Here is a 26874-nt window from a genome sequence, read left to right as displayed (position 1 = left end):
CGATTTGCCACAATGGCACGAAAGAGGAGAGAAGCCAAAAGGGAGCATGTGGTTAGAGATAAACCAAACCAATTAAGCCAGTAATCTACTTTATTAACACGTAAACCGCATAATTCTGACTTAGCCAGTTAACCATGTAGTCAATGATCAATCCCAACACTTCTCAGGCATTCTGTAAAAACCTCTCCCTCCTGCTTCCAGGGAAGGGGGTGAGAGAACACAAGAGCACAGAACTACTCCTCAAAGAAGGTGAACTCTGAATCATCTCTATGTTGTGGCTTTACCCTTGGCTCCAACTCTCCAACATCTTCCATGAGTTGCTCCAGGTCCAGGTCACTGGAGGCTTCATCGTCAGTGGGGAAGCTTCTAGCTGCCTGAGACTGTGGCTCCTGGGGTCCAGGTTCTTCTTTTCCCACCACAGAGCAGGTCTCATGATAAGCTGGTGGGATCAGACTCTTTGGCACCATTCTAACTTCTTTGTGTTCAGACAAACTGGTTACTGAGACCTTGCTTTGGGGAGCTTTAAATTTTTTCTTAACACCTAAATGAAAAAATGACAAAACTGAGAGCCTTATTAGGTCATCTGTCTTTACCTTTTACATATCAAACTGCTAAATTTCCATTTCTAAAAAAATTCTCTGAAAAAGATTACCTTTCTCTATCGAAAGAAATGGACTTTAAAGTTAGAAAGACCTGGATTCAGTCCATGGATTAGCCACATGCTAGACAAAATCTTCAGCAAATTTTAAACTCTTTGAGTCTCAGTCTCCTTACTTTCAAATGGCACATAACCAGTCAACGAAATATTGAAAAAAAAATAAAGAAAATAAACATGGAAATATGTATCTAGCCAGTGTATGGCAATACTCAATAAATGTTAGTTCCTGCCTCCTAACCATTCTTCTATCCTTGGATCAAATCATATCAATAACTGTTATGCTTCTATAGTGTGTGCTGCATTCTACAATCTGAGAGATACCATTTTGGCCTACTTTTTGTCCTTTTTAAAGATATTAAAAGTTGTAGAATTATTTTAAAATAATTCTATTTAAATAATTCTAGGAAGGGGAGATGTAGACTTGAACCTCACTTCCCCACAGTTTTTACCAAGTCAACAGCCTTACCTGACTGGTCAGGATCTGAATTCCCATGCACTTCTTTCCTTCCCGTTATGAGTACAAGAGCAGCTGCAGGTTCATTTACCAGAGATCTCTTCATGGCCTTCCTTTGCTGGGTCCCATCTCGTCCATCTGCTATGCCTGTATCACCCCCAACCCCTATCCATCAAGGAAACTTGTTTATTTCTCTCTAAATGACAGATTGGAAAGAGTCCATGGACTCTCCACATTTAAGTCTCTGTTCTGTATCTTCTGCTAATCTTAATCTAGTAAATTCTCTCAGTTCCCCCCCTCCATCATCCACCAAATATTTCTTTTTTTTTTCTTCCTTGAATCATCTTCTCTTTATAGTTCTCCTTAGAGCCTGCCTTCTCCATGAAGTCATCCTTCTTGGCTAAGAATTTAAAACCCTCATTCCAACTTTAATCTAATATTCTATAATTCAATATACAAAAGTGAGGAGGCTAAAGCTTCTCCAATGACACTAGCATGGAACTTGCCTGTTTTCTCAGGTTCTAAAGCTGAGACCATCAGTAAGGTCCAGCTACCTGCAGACCCCTTCCAATCTCTGTTTCTGCCCTGCCTTAAGTGTAGCACAGTCCCATTTCCACCTAGTTTGCTTACCTCTTGCCTTGGGTTTTTTTGCCTGAATTTTGGCTGTCTTGGGACTGAGCAAAGTTGGATCCTAAGGATGAGAGAAAACAATAAAAGAAGATAATTAAATCACATAACTGTGTTTTTAATAGAGTAGGATGCTACAGAAATGATGGGTGGAAGGACAGTCAAATTAGGTTATATGAGCCTGATACTGTTTTAATCAATGATAACAAAGATAAAAATTATCATCCTTCCTATACTAATATCTATTTAATATTAGTTACTGCAAGGCTTTCTGCACAAGAGACAGAAAGGTAGGCCCCAAAATGAAAAAAAAAATTAGTAAATTAAAAATTAAAAGAGAATGTAAAAATCTATACTTTAGAACTTCAGTTTCCAGTTTCAGTTTCCAGTTCTACATGTAAGGGGCTTGGAAGTTACCACTCTGTTCTAATAACAACTAAAAAGCTAAACAGACTAAAAATCAACAACTCTTCTTGTACATGTAAATGAGGTGAGGACATAGGACAAACTGCTACTTTCAAGACTGAAGAGACAGACACAGGATTCTGGTCAAGATAGCAGGGTAGGTAAATACTGTGCACGCCTCCCCCTATGACCACATTAAAATTGCAACTAAATTATTAAACAGTCAACATGGAGAATGCGCTGAAGACTAGCAGAACAGAACTCCTATAACTGATGATATAAAGAGACCACATCGAGATTGGTAGGAAGGGTGGAGCCACAAAATGGGCTGGTCTTACACCCACATACGGTAGTTGAGCATCAGGAGGGATATCTCAGCTGTGGAGGCTGCCCCCACCAAGAGGAGCAAGGGGTCCCAGCTTCACACCAAGGCTCCCTAACTCAGGTTTCTGGTGCCAGGAAGAGGAGACCCCACAACCTGGCTATGAAATCCAGCCATCCATGTAAGATGGAAGGCAGCTGGAAATCCAGATGTCCCCTTAAAGGGCCCACACACAGGCTCACTCACTTGCAAGCACTCACCCTGGGCTCCTGTGGAGGGACAGCAGCTCCGGGGTACCAGAGACATACAGGGAAAGATTGAGTTGTGTGACTGCAGGGCAAGGGCTGGAGGGACAATCATCATTATCCCTTTGTTGAGCCCTCCTCTTGTACAGCCTGCAAGTAAGCACCATCTTGCCTGTGTTGAACTCTCCCCCCACATGGCCAAAACTGAATCTGCATTGGCCTGGTGAGATCTGCTCACTCCACCCTGAGACACCTCCCTGACCAAATCAAAAACTGCCTGGTGGCAATTTCGGGTGGTTACTGGGCAAACAGCCTTACCCTGCACTCTCAGCAATCAGCAGGCCTCAGCTCATGCATCCTGAAAGACATTTTCAGTGGCAAGCAACCAGCCCTGGTCCTAACTACAGCATTTCTTGAACCAATCTTGGGGATCTATGGGCCCAAGGAGGACAGCAACTGGCCTCTGTGTGAGCTACGTTTTTGAGAGTGGCCATAGGCTCAGCACTGGCAACAAATCTGAATATGCACCAACCTGGAGAACACCATTTGCCCCACCCTGGTGACTCCTTTGACCCTGTCTCATCCAACTCTGGTACTCCTGAGGCAGCTGGCAGGCAGTCTCAGGCCTGGGGGTGCCCCCGGCCTTTTGGTGAGCTGCCCCAGACCAGGTACTGGTGGCAGTTGGCTTCAGTTCATCAAATCCCAGGTTCAGCTCAGTCAGCAACCAAACATGGATAGCTTTTTAGGTCCTACCTTGGCCTCCACAGAAGCCTCTCCCAAGGGACCCTAGAACCAACACACCCAGAGGCTGGCGTTAGATCTCAGCAGAGCGCCACCTGATTAGCCTCACAAGCAGCGAACCCAAAGAGTGGTCTCAAAAGGCACATGAACCCACTGGGGTGAACCCCACTTTGGAGGATCAGCCTCTGCACAGCAGCGCATATGATACAGGCATGGCCAATTCTCACAGCAAGGTAGTCTGAGAGTCAATCCTACTCACTGTTGTAGTTGAGCCTTAATTGTACCAACAACAATCAAAGCTCAACTACAACAAGAGGGCATACACAACCACATGAGAGTCACTACTGGAGCACCCAAGTCAGGTGATCAGGGAGACTGAATTACCAGGCCACACAGGATACCTACTGCATAAGGCTACGCGGCTAAAACTGGGAGACATAGCAGATCTACCTAATACATAGACATGAATACAGAGAGGTAGTCAAAATAAGAAAACAAAGGGGGAGGGGTGTGTGTGGATAAGAAAACAAAGAAAATGTCCCAAATGAAGAATACACTAGAAGGAATCAACAGTAGAATGGATGAAGCAGAGGATCAAGTCAGGGATTTAGAAGACAAGGTAACAGAAAACATCCAATCAGAATAGCAAAAAGTAAAGAGGACTTAAGAGAAATCTGGGACAACATCAAGTGTAACAACGTTCGGATCACAGGAGTACCAGAAAGAGAAGAGAGAAAATAAAGCAAGGAATTGAGAACCTATTTGAGAAAATAATGACTGAAATTTTCCCTAACTTGGTGAAGGAAATAGACATACAAGTCCAGGAAGAGCAGAGAGTCCCAAACAAGGTGAACCCAAAATGACCCACACCAAGACACATCATAATTAAAATGGAAAAGCTTAAAGACAAAGAGAGAATCCTAAAAGCACCAAGATAAAGGCAGCTAGTTACTTAAAAGGGAACTCCCATACTGTCAGCTGATTTGCAACAGAAACTTTGCAGGCAAGAAAGTATTGGCAGAAAATTCAAAATGATGAAAAGCAAGAACCCACAACCAAAATTACTCTACCCAGAAAGGCTATTAAAATTGAAGGTGAGATAAAGAGCCTCTCTGACGGGGAAAAAGCTAAGGAAATTCATTACCAAAACCAGTATTACAAGAAATGTTAAAGGGACTTCTTTAAGAAGAAGGAGGAGGGGGAAAACACGTATATACAAATAATAAAATGGCAATAATTATGTACCTATCAATAATCACTTTAAATGTAAATAGATTTAATGCTCCAATCAAAAGAGACAGGGTAGCCGAATGGATAAGAAAACAAGACCCATACATATTCTGTCTAAAAGAGACCCATTCAAATCAAAAAACACATATAAACTTAAAGTAAAGGGGTGAAAAAAGATATCTTATGCAAATGGAAATGGAAAAAAAGCTAGGGTAGTAATACTTATATCACACAAAATAGACTTTAATGCAAAGACTATAATAAGAGACAAGGAAGGACATTACATAATGATAAAGGGATCAATCCAACAAGAGTATATAACCCTAGTAAATATTTATGCACCCAACGTAGGGGCACCTAAATACATGTGGCAAGGATGTGGAGCAACAGGAACTTTTATTCACTGCTAGTGGGAATGTACAATGATATAGCCACTCTGGAAGACAGTTTGGTGATTATAAAACTAAACATACTCATACTATATGATCCAGCAATCAAGCTCCTTGGTATTTACCCAAAAAAGTTGAAAACTTAAGTTCCTACTAAGCCTGTACACAGATATTTATACCAACTTTATTCATAACTTCCCAAACATAGAAGCAAGACATCCTTCAGTAGTTGAATGGATAAACAGTAGTACATCTAGAAAATGGAATATTATTCAGAAAAAAAATAAATGAGCCATCAAGCCATGAAGACATGGAAGAACTTTAAATGCAAAATTCTAAGTGAAAGAAGCCAGTCTGAAAAGGCTACATACTGTATTATTCCAACTATATAACATTCTAAAGAAGGTAAAACTATGGAGACAATAAAAAGATCAGTGGTTGTCAGAGGTTGAGGGGTATAGGGTGGGGAGATATGAATAGGTGGAACACAATGGATTTTTAGGTTAGTAAAAACACTCTATATTATACTATAATGATGGATACATGTCATTGATACTTTGCCCAAACCCATAGACTGTAAACAACAAGAGTGAATCCTAATGCAAATTATGAACTTTGGGTAATCATAATGTGTCAACGTAGGTTCATCGATTATAACAAACACACCATTCTGGTGGGGGATGTTGATAATGGAGGAGGCTATGCATATTTGGGGGTAGGGGGTATATGAGAACTCTATGTGCCTTCATCTCAATTTTGCTGTGAATCTAACAGAACTCTAACAAATCTCTTTAAATGTGAAAGACAAATCTATATTTCATGTCCTGAAAAGAGACTAAGGAAACAAGTGAGTGAATATCCTAAGTGTCCTCATAGCGGAGAAGGAAGAGTAAAGAGAGGCAACCTGCTATTCTCTGAAATTGCTCCAGTAAGAATCAAAGAACTGGGATGATAATCAAGAAATAAGTTCCTAGAGATGTGATATATTAGAGAGAATAACTGAGGAAAGAGGAGAGTCTCCTTCCCTGGAGACACCTAAGAGATAAGACCAACCAGTCATGGCTACCCTGAGGCAGGGACAGGACAGTTCCTTAGTAAATAAATATAAAGCCATTCCAACCAGATGCCCTATAGAAATCTCCTAAAAGGAATCCCAAAGATTAGCCTTACTTTCTTTTCTTCCTCCTCCTTCTCCAACTCAGACTCTTCCTCTTCTTTCTCCAAGAAGGAATCTGGGCTGTTAGCTCTAGAGAGCATTAAGTCTAGAATAGGATTAGGAAGGAAAGGCTAAATCATTTATCCAACACAATAGGTGATGAGTTAATAAAACGAGTCCCAGAGAATCAGTCTTCTTTCTAACTCTACTTTCATGTCCAAGTGGTATTTTCTTCGTAAAACATGATCCTAAATTATCATAGTTCTACTCTTTTCAAAGTCCCATCACTAGTCAATGTGCACCACCACCCCCCACCACCTCCTTTTTCCCTCAATTCCTCTCTCCATTTGTCCATCTATCTATCCATCCCAGACACTTGGCCAATGGCATTCATGGAAAACCTCCTATTATAGAATCCAGAACTGGGCTGATGGCATCAGATACAAATAAAAGCTTCAGCTACTACCCTCATAAAAGAATACCTCCTTTCCCTCTTTAGTCCTCATTCCTATGACTTATCTTACCTTTTTCTTCCCCACTTTTGCCAGCTCCATTGTATCGGCTCCGGAAACCAAACAAGTTAACTCTTTTCTGAGGGAACCAAGAAACAAAAGCACCATTCACTACTCTCCCAGGAACTATTGCTGCCCTCCGTCTTAAATATTTTAGTTATGAGTTTTTTATTCATATTCCATGCCATTTTCACTTGAAATTTCACATTAGATTTATCTGGATTTTTGTGGAGATTAACTATTATATTATAGCAAAATATGTAATAATATACTATTATAACATTTAACACAATATATTATAATATAATCTTTTTCCAATATATAATTCAGTAAATAACTGGAAAGGGGAAATTCACTGTTTGTCATTCTCCACCCCACCTCCAAAGGCAGAATTTGAGGATAAAAACTGACTCTGCATAAAAGAGAGGTTAGGGTACATACATCTGAGACTCAATGGGAGAATGCCCCCTACCACAAACTGTCTTTGTCCGGGCTGAGGGAAGTATCATTTGTCTAAGGGTAGAGAAAAGAATGGATGAGCTGAGGAATCAAGGGAATATAGCCTGGGAAGAAAAGATTATGTAGTTCAAAGACTAAGACTATGTAATGGGAAAGGACAAACTGGTTTTCTGCAGTAGAGAGTACATGGTTTGCTTTGGGTCCCAAGTCTCAAAGAGGAGCAAGCAGGTATATGGTTCTCTCCCACCTGAATACTGATCTGTTCTGCCTCTTGAGCCATTATCAGGGCTGCCTTCAGTTTGTTGCTACAGTCCTTGTTCCTGCACTTCTGAAATGGAAGAAGATTAGAGTCAATGATAAATATTAGAGAAGTGACCACACCATACTGCTACTCACAAGACACTATCTTTAACTAAATTTATTTCCAGTTCCTGGTATTGATATGATACTGCTATTAACTTCTGAGCTCAGAGACACAATGCCCTCTTATCTATCCCCTGCCCAACAAACTTTTCACGAATTCCTAGAAATATTTTCAACCAACATTTTTGTTAAATCCCATGGAAATTTCAAAAGGCAAGATTAAAGGAGTTCAGGTGATTACACTTTTAAGCTTGATTTAATACTCACTGCCTGATTTTCTAAAGCCCCTGAGCTTCTGGGTCTATGTTCATTTCTAAGGCTGGTTGAAACCAAAGTGATCATAAGGAAGAACTATTATTTACTTAATTCAATTGTTCTCAACCAGGGGAGGTTGTGCCCTCCAGGAGACATTTGGCAACATCTAGAGACAACTTTTTGGTTGTCACAACTAGGAGGGGGGTTGCTACTGGATAGATGCTAACAGAATACAGAAATGCTGCTAAACATTGCTAAGTGCACAAGACAGCTTTCCACAATAAAAAATTATCTGCCCCAATGTATCAGTAGTACCTAGTCTGAGAAACCTGAATTAATCTGTGCCCTCAGTTCTACTACACCTGCTTTGGCTAAACTGTAAAAAATCAGTCTTCAAGAAAGCCTCCCATCTGCAAACAAAGAAGGAGACTAAGAAAAATCATTATCCTGCTGAAATCCTGGTAGAAAAAAGAGTCCCTCATGAATAACCTTAATCTTGCACACTTGGTCAGACATGGGACTTTCCCCAAAATAGCTTCCCCTGGGAGAAAATCAGGTTTAATAAAGGGAAGGTTTAGTTTTCAAGTTCCTTGTATACAGCTGACCCCCAAGAGTTGCTCACCACTCTAGCTAGCTCCAGAGACAGCTCCTGGAAGTTCTTTAGCATGTTGACTGGGATCCATGCACGAGAAGCTGTTTCTCCAAAAAATGTCACATGGTACTTAGACTAAAATAAAAAATGGCACTGTTATGAACTTTCATCCTCCTTGCTTTGACCCTCTAACCAAAAAAGACAGGGAAAGAATTGAAGAGTAACAAGGAAGAAGGTTATGGATCTTACCTGCTCCCTTAAGCCTGACCCACATACCCCACCTCATTCCATTATTCTTCCATTCTGATGTCAAGAATTCTAACCAAAGCATATTTATGAAAAACATAAACATCCTAGTAATGAATTATTTAATTAGATACAAGTTTGCTTCTATATGTGAATACTTATTTCTCTGTTTGTCACTCTAGCTAAATGTCTGTTTCTGTTCATGTCCACTGGCTATCTATGTTTCTAACTCTCTACATCCTTTAGGATGGATTTATTCATAACTGTGGCCTGAGCACCTACCTACCCTGAACTAGGAAAACTCACCGGCAGGGAATCAAGATGAGAAGCAAAAAGAAAATATTCCCCCAGGTCAGGATCAGATTCGACCATGCCTGGCCACCTGAAGAAGATAGATGGGAATAGGGGATGGAAGGGAATGGTTTAGATGATCAGAATGCAAACTCACCAATATATATGTACAGAAAGAAGCAATGTGTTTTGCAAGCAAAGGGTCTCAAAGATAGACCACCCCTCACCATGGTTAATCCCTTCCAGAGGTCACTACCAAGTAACTGAAGTAACTTCCATCAATGTACAAATAAGGCTCAGAATCTTCCTAGTAAAAGTATCTTATCCTTCTAGGCCTTCCAGAAACCCTGAAAATAAAATCTTCTGACAAAGGACATTTCCAAAGAAATTATCCATCCTACCCTTCCATGTTCTCTTTATTTTGTATAATTCTCATATATCGAGGTTTAAAAAATGCCTTGGAGCAATCCTCCTCTTTTTACCCACTTGGGGTAGAACTGTCAGACCTTTTTTTCCAGGAAGGTACAACATCCTCTGCGAAACCTCTAGAACACACATTTTTCCAAAGCCTCTAAGCTTGGTACTTTATCTTTCCCCTACCCCATGTTCTTTCTAAGGCAGGTATCATTTCCATTATAAATGCTTTCCATTTCTTTCCCTATCTGTTTTAATCTACCACTCTTAAGTTCATAAAAGATGTTCTAACTATACTGTGGTGCCCTACCAGGGGTAACCATATTGCTTGGCCCAGATGATGGATCCTGGAATGTAGGAGGCATAGGCCACATCACTCTCACGCCCTGTCCAGGTCTCCTCAGGGATATCACAGCAATTATACTCCAAGTCTGCCAAAAGAGAAAAGGAATGAAGGGAAGGAAAGAGCCTAATGAGGTGAAAATCTAAATGATGGCAGAGGATAGACCAAGAAACTGGTATATGCAGCAGGTGAGCCCAAAAGGACACCTGGGAGACAGGTATGGAGGAAAAAGAACAAAGATCCAGAGAAGAAATCCAGCCTAGAGCCAGGAAAAGTAGGAGTGCTGCCTCCTCACACTTTATAGAAAGAGATTCCAAACTTCTGCCTATATCCCATTGTCTGACCTTGCTTCCATCTATATAACATCATGACAGCAATTTCTCTGAGACTATTTTCTCATCTGTAAAATAATTGGGCTGGTCTAGATTATCATAATCTCTTCAAAGCAGTTTCAAACATTTTAGAATTTTAAGCCACTGGATCTCTCTCACCTGCTTTTCTCCATATATCCTATATCCCTTCCTAACCATCAACCCTATAATGATAATCTAAGCAGGATTGACAGGGTCAGACCAATGCTGAAGAAGATGGAATTCATTCAGAACATACATTTAAGTTCCATGCCCTTCCCACAACATAAGTCTTCAGGGTGTCTTCTTCTAGCCCATTATGCCAGATTTATCTTTGATTTATCTCTCTCACAAACATTACAAGAACCCCTGGAGTTGAAATTATACCTATGACATATTTAATCTAAAGGAAATACGCAAAGAAAGAAAGAGTAGAACAATAAAAACATAAAAACAAAAATTTCAACTTTCTACCTGTATTCTGGTCACAGGACCAATTATCTGGAAGGACTGAGGGGTCAATGTTCCCACGAAGCCGCCTCCATTTCTCACAATTTGGGAAAGAACACTGGACCCAGACTAGACATTGACCTGTGACAGGAAAAGAAACTGAAATGAGAGACTCAAAAACATTCTCTTCCTTCTTCAATCCAACTAAAAATCCACCAGAATCACATAGCCTTAGAGATTAACTAGTCCAATCCTTGACTTATAAATAGAAAAACTAAGGCTCAGAGAAGATAATTGGCTTGCTAAAGATGAGTCTAAATTGGTGGCAGAGCTGAACTTACAACCCAGGTCTCACATTTCAGTCTTCCTACTCTACTATGCTATTGTCTCTCCTCCACCTAGGGCAGAAAGGAATGTTTCCCGTATTGACAATTCTTTAAAAGGTTAGCTGGTATCTTTCTAGCTAGTTCCTTATTCTCTGCTAGCATGTCAATACTGAAAAGTTCTTTTGAAGGGTTACCCAGCATCTTTTGTGCACAACATCCAGAGTTCCTGTTTGAATCTCAACTGATTTACCTAACACCAAGTCACCAAGTTGCAACCTTTGGTACCAAGAGCCCTTAGTTCACCCCCTTCAAAGGACTCAAGTTTAAGTCCATCATTTCTCAATCAACTATTTACTTCAGGCCCTGCTAAAAGGCAAAGCACTCCTTTCATCCATTACCTTCCAAACCCTCATCCCCATCTTTCTCTATCTCTACGTTTTCTAAGTTGACCCAGTGCCCCATACAGCCTCTCCTTTGCCCCTTCCAAACTGTTCCTCTATATTCTTTGGAATTCCAGACAAAAGCAACAAAAGTCCACATATCCTCAACCTCTTCTATGAACCTCTGTCCCCTTTTTGAAACCTGATGATGTACTGCCATTGCCCCTACCTGACACCACCCCCAACCTCAGACCTCTAAGTGGAATTGGTTCCTTCTCATACATCTTATGTCTCTCAGGCTAGAAAATGGAGTCAGCATCATCCTTACTCCCCATTGCCACTTCCATACCATTACTATCTTCCTTTCTATAAAAACCATTCCTCCCTTGAGGTCCATGCAAGGAACCACACTGCCCTCTCACCTTCCTCATAAAGATTCTGGCATCTGGTTCAATCTTCTTCTCTCTACCTCCTGCCCTTATTCCAAGTGACCACTATTTCCACAGGGGTAATTCTCAAAGTACACCATTCTTTGAATTCCTTGATCTACTCCTCTGCACCACCTCAGTTACCACACTCCCCTTGAGTAACCCACTCTTGCTCTTACATGCCCCTCCCAGTCATCTGCAGGGACCACATACTCCCTTGAACCATTCTTATCCACCTATCCTTTCACTTTACTTGCTCAAAGACCCCTACAGAAACTTTTGCTTTGTCTAGATCTCTGATCCACTGGACCCTATCTTCCCCTCTATCTAGTAGCAACCTCTTTTCTTTGTACTTACTCATGTTTGATTCTTCAGATTGTCTTACAGGCATCTTCAACTCCCTTTCCCTCTGTCTTTCCTCCTACCCAACTGGTAAAACACAACCCACTCGACCTTTCTGTACCTACATTCATTAAATTGAGTGTTGCTAGAGAAAAATCACAAAACCAGGCACTATATATTCACAATTAACAACACCAACTAATATGTTTCCCTAGTAAGTCCACTCTCCCACTGTCAAATTTACCTTAAATGCCTGAACATAAGGAATGCCCTCCATCCCATTGAAATCATCCCTCAGAAAAGCATATTATGGGTCACTTTCTCAGTTACTTAATTTTGAAGAACTAAGTAGTTGTTGGGAATGATATATTAGTCTGAAAAGATATTGCCAATTATAATTTTAGATGTTTACAGAGATGATCTAACAAGATTATAAAGTAAGAATAGAAGAAGGGTCTGGGGACCATAAAGTAAACACAGATCAACAAAATAAATATTCATGAGGAAATGAGTGAGGAAAAATGCATCCTACTGATAGAAAACTAGATATCTATGGCTTGGGATGAAATTTTCAATGACAGAAATAAACAGTTCTTGAGAGTTTCCTTTCGAACAACATAGAAAGAGAAGATAATATGTTTGAAAACTATGTTTGAGGCTCACAATGTGGCTCTATGATAATGAAGACTGATATCATAGACACATGTTAAAAGCATTTCAATTGACCATTCATTCTTAAAACCCGTTTCCTTGGATTCTATGATCCCTCATTCTCCCATCCTCCCTCCCCAACTCTCTGGTAGCTCCCTCCTCAGTACTTTACCCTCCTCAGTCTCCTTTACTGGGTTCTCCATGTTCTTCATTCAATCTCTAAATGTTGGGGTTCCAAAGCCCAATCATGGGTGTTTGCTCCATGCTATACTTTCTCCTGAGGCAAGCTTTCCTGTTCCCATAACTTTGAAATCCATTTTCATACCTGACAACACAGAGATCTATTATAACAGCCTCTGTTCTGAGGTCCAGATACTTTTAGCCACCTTGCTCTTTGACATCTCTATTTGGATGTCTCACAATAATCTTAAACCTAAAAGGCCCAAACCCAAAAGCTTGACCTTATCCCAAAAATTTGCTTTTCCTCCACCTCCTTTCATGTAACTGCTCAAGCCAGAATAACACTCCTCATATTCAATTCACTACCAAGTTCTTCACTTCTCTGTCTCCACTTTCATCCTCCTAATCCAAGCCACCAAATTATCTGATCCTAGGACTAACTTCTTAACTCATCTACTCTTGTTCTCCCATACTTCATTCTCCAATTAATCACCAAAAGAATCATTTTAAAATATCAATTTAATAATGCCACTCCCTTTGTTAAAACTTACCAGTGACTTCCCACTGCACTTAGAATAAAATTCTCACTTTGTAATATGGTATTTGATCTAACTACTACCTACCTCTTTATATTTATCCAGAGCCACTTTCCTGCCTTGCTTCCCCCTGCTCTCTGAACTCCAATCACACTAGCTTTCTTTTAGTACCTGGAATATGTCAAACTTCATCCTACCTAAAACTCTTTCTCCTACTCCCATTCTTCCTTCAGGTTTCAGCTTAAATGTCATTTCCTTACAAACATATTCCCTTCCTGGCCCAGTCTTAATCAGGTCTCCATTATTTCCTCTCATGATACTCCATTCATTTCCTTCACAGTACTTAACACAAACTGACTGTATTTATCAGATATTCCCCTTTCTATTTTCTACTCTAGGAAGACTCACCTCTCCTTGGCAACTGTGAGAAACTGTTCTTCTATAGCGAGAAGCTGATACATTACCTATAATCACAATTCAATTCATAAGCACTTCCTAAAGGATAAATTTTCATCTTCCAGTCTAAAATCAAATCCTTGCCCTAATACTGAGAGGTTCGGGAGATGGATCAATACCACTCAGACCACCCGACTGCCCAGATTAGACCAATACTTCTAGTTCCTTATATTATCATGTCGTAATAACATGAGGAGCGGTTTATTGCCCTCAACTACCTTGTTTGGTGCTTGCATAGTCTTTCTAAAGTTTTCTTTCAAGTGTGCACAAACCATATTATGCTTCTATAATTAAACTTATATACATACATTTTATTAGACACTAGCTGACTGTTTATTCCATTGTTCCCTACATTCTGAGTTCTGTTTTTTTGACACAAGGCCATTTTCCTCCAGATAACTAAGTCTACTTATTTTCAAAATGTTACAGACTAATTTATTGTATGATCTATTTTATTTCTTGTCCTAAAATTTCCCAATATTACCAAGGATATTTCCTATAAAATATTTATTATCTGTGTAATACACTAAAACTGTAAATTCTATGAAGTCAGAGATTATCTATTTTGTTCAACACTATAATTCTGGCAACTGGCACAGTGCCTGGTACATAATATAAGGCATTAATACCTATTCTTAAAAGAATAAATAAATCTATATCCACCCTTACCTTCCTTCCATTCAATCTCAAAGGCTAAGTTGTCCTTTCTAACTAAAAATAAATCCTCTAGTTCTCTTCTCATTCCTTTCGATCTCTCCCTCTCTACAAACAATTTTCCTTGAGCAGATAAATACACTCACAATGTACAAGCCACATATACTTTTTTTTAAAGAAAGTTTAAAAAAACAACTTCCCCTCAACTCTACCCCCCATTTCCCCCTTTATTTACCATTTCTCCCTTCTAGTTTTCACATCTAAACTAATTGAAAAAGTATTCTTCAACTAACTATAACCTGCCATTCATCCTTACCAACTGCTCTAATCAAGACCCTATTTCCTAATTGTGATATCCATTAAACATTTTCAATTCTTTATCCTCTTTGGTATCTCTATAGTAGCATTTGGCAAAGCTAAACACTCCCCTTCTTGAAATTCTCTCCTTCCCTGGCATCTGTAATAACATACTCCCCTAGTTTTCCTTCTACCTTTCAGAATTTTCTCTTAGTTCATCTTAGTTTTCTCTCTGGACAGCTCTTCCTCTGCTCAACCCTAAACATTATTTTCTCCCAGGGTTTTTTATTCAATGCTCTTTTCTTTTCCCTCTACACTTTCTTCTTGAAAATTTTTACCAATTCCTACTGATGCAGACGAGTCCCACATCTCTATTTCTTTTTTAATTTTTACTTTTCAATTAGAGTTGATATTCAATATTATTCTATATTAGTTTCAGGTGCACAGTATAGTGATTAGATATTTATATAATTTATTAGTGATCCCTCTGATTAGTCTAGTACCCACCTGGCACTATACATAGTTATTACATTATTGATTATATTCCCTATGCTATACTTTACATCCCCATGACTATCTCATAACTACAATTTGTAGTTCTTAATCCTTTCACCTTTTTCACCCAGGCTCATAACCCCCATCATGTAGCAATCACCAGTTTGTTTTCTTTATCTATAAGTCTGTTTTTGTTGTTTGTTAGTTTATTTTGTTCCTTAGATTCCATGTATAAGTGAAATTATACGGTATTTGTCTTTCTCTGATTTATTTCACTTAGAATAATACCCTCTAAGTCCATCCATGTTGTTGCAAATGGTTAGTTTTCATTTTTGATGACTGAGTAATGTCATTGTATATGTGTACCACCTCTTCTTTATCCAATCATCTATTGATAAACATTTAGTTTGTTTCCATATTTTGGTTATTATAAATAGTGCTGCAGCGAACATAGGGAGGCATACACCTTTTTGCATTAGTGTTTTGGTTTTCTTTGAATAAATACCCAGAAGTGGAATTGCTGAGTCATAAGGTAGTTCTATTTTTAATTTTCTGAAGAACCTCCAAAGTGTTCCATAGTGGTGTACCAATTTGCAATCCCACCAACAGTGCACAAGGGTTCCCTTTTCACCACGGCCTCACCAATATTTGTTTTTGATTTATGGATGGCAGCCATTCTGACAGTGTAAGGTGCTATCTTGTGGTTTGAATTTGCATTTCTCTGATGATTAGTGACACTGAGCATTTTTCATATGCCTAATTGGCCATCTGTATGTTCTCTTTGGAGAAATGCCTATTCAGGTCCTTTGCCCATTTTTTAATTGGATTGTTTGTTTTTCTGGTGTTGAATTATATGAGTTCTTTATAAATTTTGCTATTAACCCCATATCAGATGTATCATTGGCAAATATCTTCTCCTATTTGGTAGGTTGTCTTTTCATTTTGGTGGTAGTTTCCTTTGCTGTGCAAAAACTTTTTACTTCGATTTAGTTTCATTTGTTTATTTTTTCTTTTGTTTCCCTTGCCCAAGGAGATGTATCAGAAAAAATTTACTAAAAGCAACGTCAGAGAGTTTGCTGCTTATGTTTTCTTCTAGGAGTCTATGGTTTGGGGTCTTACATTTAAGTCTTTACTCCATTATGAGTTTATTCTTATATATGGTGTAAGAAGGTGGTCCAGTTTCTTTTTCTTTTTTTTTTTTTTTTGCATATAACTGTTCGGTTTTCTTAACACCATTTATTGAATAGACTGTCTTTATCCCATTGTATATTCTTGCCTCCTTTGTCATAGATTAAATGACTATATAGACGTGGGTCTATTTCTGGGATCTCTATTCTGTTCCATTGATCTATATGCCAGACCTCTTTCTTGAGCTCTAAATCTCATCACAGACCCCCTAACTTGTCCAAAGCTGAATTCGTCATTTTAAACTTGCTCTTTCTTCTATATTCGCCCTTTCAGATCATAGTTCTTTTAGCCACTTAGTCATTCATGACAGAAAACAGGATCATCCTAGAGTCATCACTCTTCCTCTCACATCCAACTGTCAACCATATCATATTCATCCTGTCTCCTAAAGATTTCAAATTAGAGTCTTCCTCTTCACTGTTACTTATCTATCTCTCTTGTTTGGATCACTATTTCTATGGGTCTAGTCTTGCTTTTGTGAATCCACATTCCATGCTAGTGCCAGAGTGAGCTTTCTACAATGTAAATCTCACCAGGTTTTCCCCACTTAATGTCAATGGTTCCTCTTTACCTTTAAAACAAAATCCAAATTCCATAGCTTCACATGTAAAGCCTTTATGATCTGGCCCTGCATGCCTCTAGCCTTATCTCCCCCACCTCTGCAACCTCTTATCCTACAATATACACAAAAGCTACAACCATTAGCCCTCTTGTATGCCTGCCAGTAATGATCACTCTAATCTCCCCTCCCCCATTCTCACTTTGGTTCACTTAACTAAATTATACTTCAAGATCTAGCCAAGCAATATCTTTTCTTAGAAAATTTTCCAGGTCTACTCCTAACTTGTAGCTTTCTCATCTGCCTTCCTCAGAAGCCTAACTCCCTTGTGGCAAGCTTATATTCATTTCCTCTGCACTTACTCAGCACCTCCTAAAATACCTGGTATATAACCAACAACTATGGATTATATGAATGAATAATTGAATGAATTAAATCTTTCTCTCTCTTCCTCAGTAGCATACCCTCTAACAAGTAGCTATGAGAGATTAATTATAATCTTTGCAAAATTTCTTCTAACATTCTAACCCTTGCCTCTCTCCACCATCTCCAGTTTTCAAGCCTGGGTAGTTCTTCCAAACCATGGCTGAACTCACCAAAACCACTTTCCTCTCTTTTTTGTTGGTCCATGAAGACCAACTGAGAATAATCCTGAACCATTTTCTTCGGTTGGTCTTTCTGTCTGCGCTTATGTTCACTTTGGGCTTTCTTCATTTTCTTATCTTATGGAAAGATAAAACAAAACATTATAAGGTAGGGAATTGAGGGACACATTCTTTTTTAGATAGTAAAACAGGAAGAAAGAAGAATTATAGTGTGATAGTTTCAAGTCTTGGGCTGAAAATTCTCAGCCTGCCTACATTCTCTAATTTTATGAATTAAGTATTTGAACCAGATGTCAAAGTATATGTGACTATACTTACGAGCTTCTTTCTTTCTTTTGCTTAAGGAAAGTCTATTGAATTTCTTCCCAGAGGGTGCAGGATCTGGTTGGCCTGGCTTAGACATCTTTATCTCAGGGATTACTCCACCTTCCTGAGAGGCTGAAATCTCTAGAATATGAGGTACCATTACCCTCTCTCTGAAAATAAAATTATTTTTAATGAAAAGGTAAAAAGGAGCAATTTGCCGTATCCTTCTTTTGAAAAAAATCCAAGGATAAAAGTTAGGCTCTCTTAGGCCTCCTGAGGTCATTTTATCCATCGACTTGCCTATTTTTCCCAATTCAAACAGGTATCTTTCCTGAGCTGAAAGAAATCTATAAATATAAAAAAAAATAACTAAGATAGATAGATAGATAATAGACAGACAGACAGACAGACCATTTACTAATATTAAGGCTATCCTGTGATCAACTTGTCCCATAGGGATAAACTTACCCATCAATATTATCATTATCAGTAGTAGAAGAAGTAATTTCTGGTTCCTTGTCAAACTGGGTATATCTTATAGGCTGGGCACAGGAAGTCTCTGGAAAATCAAGGCTAGATTCCATCCCTCCCAAAACAAAATACTATAAGTAGAGAAGCAATTCAAGAAAATAACTACTTCATTATTTCCAAACTGTAAACTTTCATTAAAATGTCTCCCACTTGTTGCTTGGAAAAGCCTCCTTTTGGACTTTTATTATATCATAAAAATTTAAGTCTTTCAATCCTCAGGAAAACTACAAATCTATGTCCTTCTTCAAGCCTTTCCAGATTGATTTGCCTCTTTCCAGGGTAGCCAAGTAATGTCAGTTCTATTTTGTGTACTGTGTTTTATATCATCTGCTCCTCAAACTTTCTCTAGGAACAGAAGTACACCTAAGAATAGCTAAAAATGTCAGACCATTCTCCTTAGTCTCATGGCCACCTTATGGAGAGGGTCTCAAGGCCTATGCTATAGAGTTCTTTATTCTAAAAATCAAATCCCTGAGCATATGTCAAAACATACTGAAAACAAAAAATATACAAGGATAGGTGGAAACTAAGTCCTTCGAACCTTGGAAAAAACATTTATCTTTTCTAAGTAGATTGTAAACATATAAAAATGAATTTAAATTACATTCTAAAAATCTAGAGGAGACTATATTTGTATTCTGAAGTCCACGTAATCTACTTTTTTAAAAATCAGTATCCCTTATCCAAGGTGGTTTAGCTATCATGCTGTTGATAGAAGATGAAATATTTTAAAATATTTTCTTACTTAGGAAGAAAGAGAGAAGGAGTAAAACTGTCAGCTTACTCTACACCTCAGGTAACAGTTTCTCTGCCTAACTGAAACTCTTTTTCACTAGAAGCATACCCAAGCTCTGCTGGAGGGACTTCTGTAGCACAATCTGGATAATTTCCTCAAATTCTGCATTGGTAAGACTTGATTTTTCCTGCAGAGACAAAGGTAGGAGAGGAAAACTGCTTGTCTTTCCCCAGTCCTCCTCTCTGGCCAGTCAAGGAAGCCTCCTTTAGATAAGGCAGTAAGTTCACAAGGCTAAAAACATGAAGTCAATGAACATATTTAAAGACTCCATAAACTCTATCCCAGGTCTCCTGGGAATAAAGGAGTCAAAGAAAAGGAAAAAGTTGATACAATTTCTGTCCACTTCTACTCATCTCCATCCCACCTCAGCCCTCACCTACCCATTATTTCCTGCTAAATGTTTTCAGCAAAACATTTTTTACCTCTTTAAGAAAAAAATGGAAGTCCCAAAAAAGGAATAAGAAACTGAAACTACAGTTTTAACATGAAAAGATTCTTTTTGTCTAGGCCAGATGACTAGGAGAAACTGTCCCACTAGAGTCCATCAATATGACTAATACCTTTTCTTTCTTCTCCATTTGCTTGTTGTCTTGAGCCTTTACTTTTTTCTCCTGGCCACTGCTTGAACCATTCTCTGTGGTTGCTTTCTCCTTCTTCTTTAACCTGGCCTTTAGCAAGTTTGGCCTGGCCTCTGTCTCTAGGGAACTGATGCCCGGGGTCTCCTCTTTGGGTGAGTTAAGGCTATAGGGAATCAAGCTATGCAGTTTTTGTGCAGGTGGGGCAAAAGTTTTTTTTGATCCTTTCCCATATTCTGAAAGAAATTTGATCATCAGATGGAATTTATGAAACATACCATCTAACACAGAGACTGCTAAACATGCCCATTGACTAGCCATATCGGAATTATCTGAAGAAAGATTTTAACAAATTCAGATTTCTAGGCCTTTCCTTACCCACCCTCACATCCCTGCCCTAAGATTCTGATGAAGTAGTTTAAAATGAGGCCCAAGGATCTGTAATTTTACAATTCTATCTAGCTGATTCTGATATACTTCCAGGCTTAGGAACCACTGAGTAATTCAAACATAAACATAAGCGTATGGGAAACTGAATTATTCAACTGTGCTTTTATTTTTTTTAATTTGCTCTTTTTAACTTTGGACAAAATTTTATGGGAAATTAGAGAAAAAAACTAGTAAAAACCTACAAATGATGGCAATGAAAACTGTATTGATCCTCCAAGGTATAAGTAATACCTCTTTCTTCTGAGCTTCTATAACACTTTGAACTTGTCTAGTAACATTCACCCCATTCAAATTTATGTTATAGATATTTAAATGTCTTTTATCTCCCTAATAATTCATACATTCCTTGAACTAGACTGTTTCTAAATCATATATATCTCACTCAAAATATCTAGAAATGTAGTAACTTTAACAGAGTGGACACAAAATATATGTACACTGAGCTTCCCTTTGGTGAGCATCTGGAATCCTTGGTCCAGATGACCAAGTGCTAAGACCGAAGGGAAAAATGAGAGAAATGTACAAAGTGAACCTCTCTCACTCTTGACTCACCTTCTTTACTCTGCAAAGCTGTCATCATTCAGCTTGGAAATTACTTTCTTTGTATCCCTGTTAGAAAAAAAAGAAATTAACTATGACTCTGATTGAACATGATTTTAAACCTCTTCTTGGGTTCAAGATATCTTTTCCTAGGACCCTTGAAGTACATTTTCTGCCTTCTTGACTATACTTCTATCTCTTCAGCAGTACCAATTACATGCCAGGGGATAATAAGAGTTACTGTTTTAAATATTAGCAATAATCTTAGTCCTTTATGTGCTTAGAACTATGTCCAATAGGAGGTACACACTCATCAGTAAGTAGAAGTGGTAGTGGTAGTGATGTGTTAAAAAAATCCAACTGAGTAAATTTTGAAGATCTTATTGGCTTTATTCAATGATTCATGAACTGGGCAGCAACCTATCTAGTAGATAGAAAGGAGCTCCAAGGAACAATATACAAAATAAAAGCCTTTTATAGGTTGAACGAAGAGGAACGAGGAAGTTATACCAGGCAAAAAAGTTGATTGATTATTGCTAGGTTACTTTCCTTTATGGGATAGAAGGAGTCTATCAGGCAGATTACCTAACTAGTGCTAATCAGGAGATTCCTGATTGACTGGTTTAATATTCCATTTCTAGGAGAGCTGAAACTGTAATTAAATTAAGTCTTGCTTTGATGGCATGGAGCTTAGCATTAGAAACTCAATTATGGGCCTGTTGTCTTGTTTTTAACAGATATAAGTATAAATCGTAGTAGAATAGTAGTAGTAGGATATGGATGGTTCTTGGAGTTAAAGAGTGAGAGTTTTCTTCACAGAAATAATCTCATTTCACAAGTTAAATGCTTAAAACACAATTTGGCAATTCTCCGACCTAGTTCAAAAGTCCCTATTCATAGAGAACCCCCTTTTTTATCACCACTAAAATCTGTATTTTCCCTTTATTTAGATCTAGTCCAATACATTTCCCAATGCACTGGATTCTAGCATCTCTATTCATGACTCAGAAATATTTCATAACCAGCAGAGATCCTCAGAGAATCTAGTAATAAGAAACTAGCATCTTCACTCTATATCCATAGCTCATCTGTGGCTATCTACTCACAGATGTTCTATACTACATCAATATATTTTATTATTACTACCAAAATTGTAACCAATAATAATGAATAACACTTATTGAGCACTGACTATGTTCTTTACCCTTTACATATATCATCTTGTTTAATTCTCACAATAAATCTATGAGATAAAATCATCTAGGGCAATTGTGGCTTAGAGAGCTTTAAAGATATTAATTGACAAGTGGTAAAATCAGGATTAGAACCTAATTTAAGTCTGTGCTATTAACTTTGCTAAACTAAATCCCAATAGTCTAGTTCAGTGCTTCACAACCTTTTTAATCTCTTAGCACCACAAAAACCATAAAAGTACCCATTGAAACATATGGAAATTATATTTCTAAGTACTCTAGAGTAAAAGAACCAGACTATTCACAGCATGAGTGATGGGAGTGAGGAGCCTCCAGTCACATCAAATGCTGAAGAGATTAGTATACCCACACAAATCATCTGTGGCCCAGGAGAGTGCCGAGACTCATCTTGTGATATTCCAATAATTTTACATTTTCCAATTTACACTTTCCACTATTAATATTTCTTTCCAGCCATTGGAATTGCCTTTTGTTTTATCAGCCTAAACTTCTTATAACCTTCTACCCAGTTTTCTTTACACTTAAAGCATATAATTCACTCTCATTTTTGTAACAGCTATAATAAATATTGTAGCTCTGATAGGATCTTTAGAGGTCATAAAATGCCATCTCTCTTTTTTACAAATGAAAAAATATGCAAAGAGAGATTAAATGGTTTGCCCAAAGCCTCAGAGTTAATACATGGCAAAGCCGAGATCAACCCAGGACCTCAGATTCTAAATTCTACTAACAGCATGTCTATTCTTCTCAATGATCTTATTTCTGTCTGTTGGTTTTGAGTACTTTGAAGGCCCTGGACCTGAAACTCAATCCGCCAACTCTACCATCTTCCACTATAGAGACCCAAAAACAGCATAAAATGGATCTTTTAGTTCATAATACAGTTCTCTTTAAAGGATCTAAAAATGTTAAGACCCTCAATGGCCAGGCTATAGTAAACGCTCAGCTGTTCACAGTGTAGAGTTCCTCTCCCTAGTTCCCAAGACGAATTCAAAAGGTGTTGGGGCTTGGCTTATTAAAGCCAAAGCATAGCTGAGTGTAAAACATTTTAAAACTATCTTTTAGTATATTTCTGTTCCTTTTCTTGATTCTATAAATGTAAATAATTCAGATGTGCTATTCTGCAGTAACTACTTTTCCTTTATAGTAAGGAGCACATTTTTTCTCACTTTTTTCATTTTAACTCATTATTACCAACTCCCGAACTTATTTGCTCCACAAAATAAAGACCAATGAGAAATTGGGGCCTTCTTAATCATAATCTTAAATAGAAGCTAGAAATTGAGTAAAATTGACTACAAAAGGAATACTGATTTGAGCACAAATGACCAACATATCTTCTCTCAGATTCCAGAATTCCAGAAATAATCATGAGAAGTCCCTATGGAGGTAATTTAAGTTGCAAGAACTATACTAAATAAAAAGTTAAAATTACTATATTTGAGATGACAACATTTGATTTTTTAATATGTACATCTACAAAATATGCTTGTATATCCATAAATTATCTCTGGAAGAACCTGATGAAGGTACATCTAGAGAGTGGAACCATGTGGCTAGGGGCACTACAAAAGTGATTTTTTAAATTCTAAATTTTTAAAATAAAAAGTATTTTGATCAACCTGAAAATGCAAAAATTTTCCAATAATTAGGTTCGAATCATTATCTAAGCCTATACTGACCTCTCTAGGCAAAAGCATGTTACTGGAGCCTCAAAAAATAATAAAATTGTAAATCATTATTGAGTTAAAAAGATGTAGTAAATCTATAAGCAGCGATATATAACAGTTTTTCTTTATTTAGAGTGGAGGTGTAATGAAGAACATTACTAACCTTATCAATAGAGAAGAGAAAGCCAGAAAGTCACTGTCTGACAACTCAAGTCTCTACTTTTCTGTTTCAGCCTAATTATTTTCTTCCACAATAACAAATACCAAAATCTAGTTCAGAGAGAGAAAAAATTTAAAAGACAGTTAATAAATATACAAAACACCACCAACTTTCATTTGACCAGCTACGAAATAATGGGGACTCTAGACTCAGGAATAACATTTGAGGTTTTAATTTCTCTTTTCTTACCTTAGATGAAAAAGAGGGGAGGAGTATCCAATGAAGCTTCAAGTATGAAAGTAAAAGAAAGTTCCATAAATATATGCTATTTACTCAACATAAAAAAGAAAGGTGGATAAGGAGGGGAAACAAACTTCGAAATAACAAATAAAGAGAACAGAGAGAAGGTGAATGTGGTTCTAAGAAATAGAAAGTTTTCTTTCACTTAAACACTAAAAATTATCACATTAGTTTTAAGATAAAATCATGCAGTTTGCAAAGTGTGATCCAAAGACTCTCGGGGGTCTCCTCCCTTTTCCAACTACTTATTTGTGTTAGGCTGGATTTTCTCACATACTTCAACCAAAACAAGATACAGGTATACTTTAGAGATATTGCGGGTTTGTTTCCACAGTACCATAATAAAGTGAGTATTGCCACAAAGCAAGCCATTTCTTTTTGCTGGTGGAGGGTCTTGCCTTTAATTTGTAAAACAAACAAACAAAACTGCAACACCTGTGAAGTGCAATAAAGCAGAGTGCAACAAAACAAGGTATGCCTGTATAACAGATTGAATTCAGAAACAGTTAAATATCCAGCTGCCTTCTATTAAACCAGACATCAAAGATATTTGCAAAAATGTAAAACAACACTATCCTTCAAACTAACTTTTCTTTCATTTAGGAAAATATATTTTTCATAAAAATGTTATGTTAACAAGTAAAGGTTTTAGTTATTTTAGCATTAATAAATGTTTAAATTTTTGTTTCATTTCTAACATATTCATACCAATAAATATATATATATATAAAGCAATTTTTGGAGACCAACATGTCTGAGAACTGATCTAGCTACATACCTTAATTCAGTCTTGTCGATATTTTTCAAAAGCATTAATTCTCCTCACTCCTCTCCCAAATTTGTGTTCACAAATTTCCCCTTCCTAACCATCCAATTATACCCTCGTTATATTGTTCCTGGAATCCTTAATCTAAGAGAACAAAAGTAAACGCTTTAGAATTGTCCTCTAACACAGACTCTATGGGCCTCAAAAAACTGTAAATACTGTATCTAAAATTTCCTTTAAGCTGGAGTTGGATTCCTTTTGGCTTTTATGTCTAATGGCATATAGATCCCTGTTTATTTTCATGCCACGATGAGCAACAGTAGTTTTTTCTTCTGTGTATGTGCTCAGCAAGCTTTATTTAAAACTTTTAGCAAGACAGAAGGAAAAAGATTCCAGCTGCTACTGCCTATATTAGACTACCTAAAAAGGCATTACTGTCAAAACTACTGTACTTGAACTAAGCCTTTTATAGAATCCTATAAATTAATGGTGAACTAAAGCTTCTTGATTCAGAGAGTGCAAGGAAGCACAGTGATATACTCACTTATCACCAAAACACAGTTTTCAGGACTCTGATCTCATGCAGACTTGCTATCTACTGCCAAAGATGCTCCCACATGTGCCCGTTACCGACCTCAAACCGACCTTTTCGTGTCGTTTTCACTTTGAGTACATTCTCCATCAACTTCCAGATCCCCGCACCATTTCCCCTCTCAGGGTACCAAGATTTGGAATAGTAAAAGGCCTTTATTCCACCTTTAAAACTAGAGGGGGAAAATTTTGCTGATCTGCATTTTTATTTTCTTCCCTCATCAATTCTCTCTTCAGAACAATTAAGATCAGAGGTATCATAGAGTCAAAAGTCCTTGACGCCCCTTAAAGGGTAAAATAGTGGCTTTCTAGCTTCTCTTCCCCATCAAGAACCCCACCATGAGAGAATTTCCCTCAACTGCCCCTCCCGCTGAAGCACCAGTATCCTCATCCTCCCTCAGACCTTCGTCGCCTGCCATGATATTGAGTAACCTTCGTTTGTTGAGGGTGAGCCTGGGCTTCAAGATTCTAAAGGAATAGGAGCCGGTTGTCACCCTGAATAAAAAACTTCTCCTCAGACGAAAGGGTCCGGGATTGCCAAACCTAGCACCTTCATCTTAAAGGGGAGAAGAGCCAGATACCTTCTGGAGCCAGGAGGACCTAAAGGCGAAGAGCAGAGTGAGCTAGTTCTGCGACTCTGCAAGCCCCTCCAAACTCCACTCACTTTTCCCGCCACCAAGAAAAGGCGCGAGGTCACGCACGCCCTCCACAGCTCCCTCCAGCGGCGAACGCCAGTGCTGAGGCGCGTGCGCAGCCGAAAGCCGCTTTTGCGCTTGCGCAGCTGTTACTTCCGCTCTCCCACTCGAACTCCCGGTAAAACTACAAATCCCATAATCTTGGTTAGCCTCACTTTTTTTTTCAGGCAGCAGGAGGATCTCCTGCTCGTTAACGAAGTACATCTTTCTTTTACTAACTTTTCTCTCCCAGATTGCCTTTTCCATCCTCTTTTCGTTCCCTGATTCCTATTTTTCTTTTTCGTCTCCTTCACACACTCGTTTAAATATTTTGAGACTATCCTTAACTCCACTCTCGCCTCTGGCCCTCTTAGCCACAAGACCCGCACCCCAAACACTGCTGGCAAGGAGAACGCACCACCTAGCACCCAATGGAAAAGGCGTCGAATAGCTCCTCATTGGTCGAGGCAGGGGCGCAAAGCAGGCCGAAATCTCTTCTCCCACCCACACTCGTTTTTCTAGAAGGGGCGTGAAGCGAAAGCGTCCGCTCGAGAAGGCCTGTGTGCGGGAGGGGAGTGGTAGTGAATGTATTGCTATTGGTTGCCGTGGTGGGCGTAGGGTCGCACTCCGCGGGCTAGGGGTTCATGTTCAGGTATCGGGTGGTGGACGGAGGCATTGGTGTCCGGGCTATGGGTGTCCGGG

General features: G+C 38.4%; 1 protein-coding gene across 10 annotated transcripts; it reads right to left on the bottom strand.

Annotated features, from left to right (window-relative positions):
* Nucleotides 1-72: 72 nt before the first annotated feature.
* ZCWPW1 (zinc finger CW-type and PWWP domain containing 1) lies at nucleotides 73-26280 on the bottom strand. 10 transcript variants are annotated; one of them, XM_036225735.1, is made up of 19 exons: nucleotides 26080-26259; nucleotides 24091-24126; nucleotides 23845-23951; nucleotides 20810-20866; nucleotides 19793-20043; nucleotides 19281-19359; nucleotides 18374-18491; nucleotides 17918-18075; nucleotides 17591-17716; nucleotides 10527-10643; nucleotides 9670-9790; nucleotides 8961-9036; nucleotides 8439-8543; nucleotides 7446-7526; nucleotides 6752-6818; nucleotides 6242-6333; nucleotides 1743-1803; nucleotides 1125-1277; nucleotides 73-541 (listed from the first exon to the last, which is right to left on the bottom strand). In XM_036225735.1, the coding sequence occupies exons 4-19, from the start codon at nucleotides 20835-20837 to the stop codon at nucleotides 234-236; spliced, it is 1941 nt and encodes a 646-aa protein (XP_036081628.1). In that variant the 5' UTR covers nucleotides 20838-20866; nucleotides 23845-23951; nucleotides 24091-24126; nucleotides 26080-26259; the 3' UTR covers nucleotides 73-233. The 10 variants fall into 10 exon arrangements, with proteins under 10 accessions (XP_036081628.1, XP_015980289.1, XP_036081629.1 ...); XM_016124803.2 differs by lacking the exon at nucleotides 24091-24126 and having other exon boundaries at nucleotides 26163-26280; XM_036225736.1 differs by lacking the exon at nucleotides 24091-24126 and having other exon boundaries at nucleotides 18374-18464; nucleotides 26080-26263.
* Nucleotides 26281-26874: the final 594 nt, after the last annotated feature.

This window comes from Rousettus aegyptiacus, unplaced genomic scaffold (assembly GCF_014176215.1).
Source record: "Rousettus aegyptiacus isolate mRouAeg1 unplaced genomic scaffold, mRouAeg1.p scaffold_m13_p_8, whole genome shotgun sequence".
Taxonomy (NCBI): Eukaryota; Metazoa; Chordata; class Mammalia; order Chiroptera; family Pteropodidae; genus Rousettus; species Rousettus aegyptiacus.
This window is presented reverse-complemented; position numbering and strand designations above follow the sequence as displayed.

Coding starts and splice junctions, on each gene's coding strand:
- ZCWPW1 (XM_016124799.2), bottom strand. CDS start 20,128: ATGGCTAGTCAATGGGCATGTTTAGCAGTCTCTGTGTTAGATGGTATG. Junction 17,717..17,917: donor CAAAAGAAAGAAAGAAGCTC/GTAAGTATAGTC, acceptor TCTTTCCATAAG/ATAAGAAAATGAAGAAAGCC. Junction 6,819..7,445: donor CAGAACAGATCAGTATTCAG/GTGGGAGAGAAC, acceptor TGGTTCCCTCAG/AAAAGAGTTAACTTGTTTGG.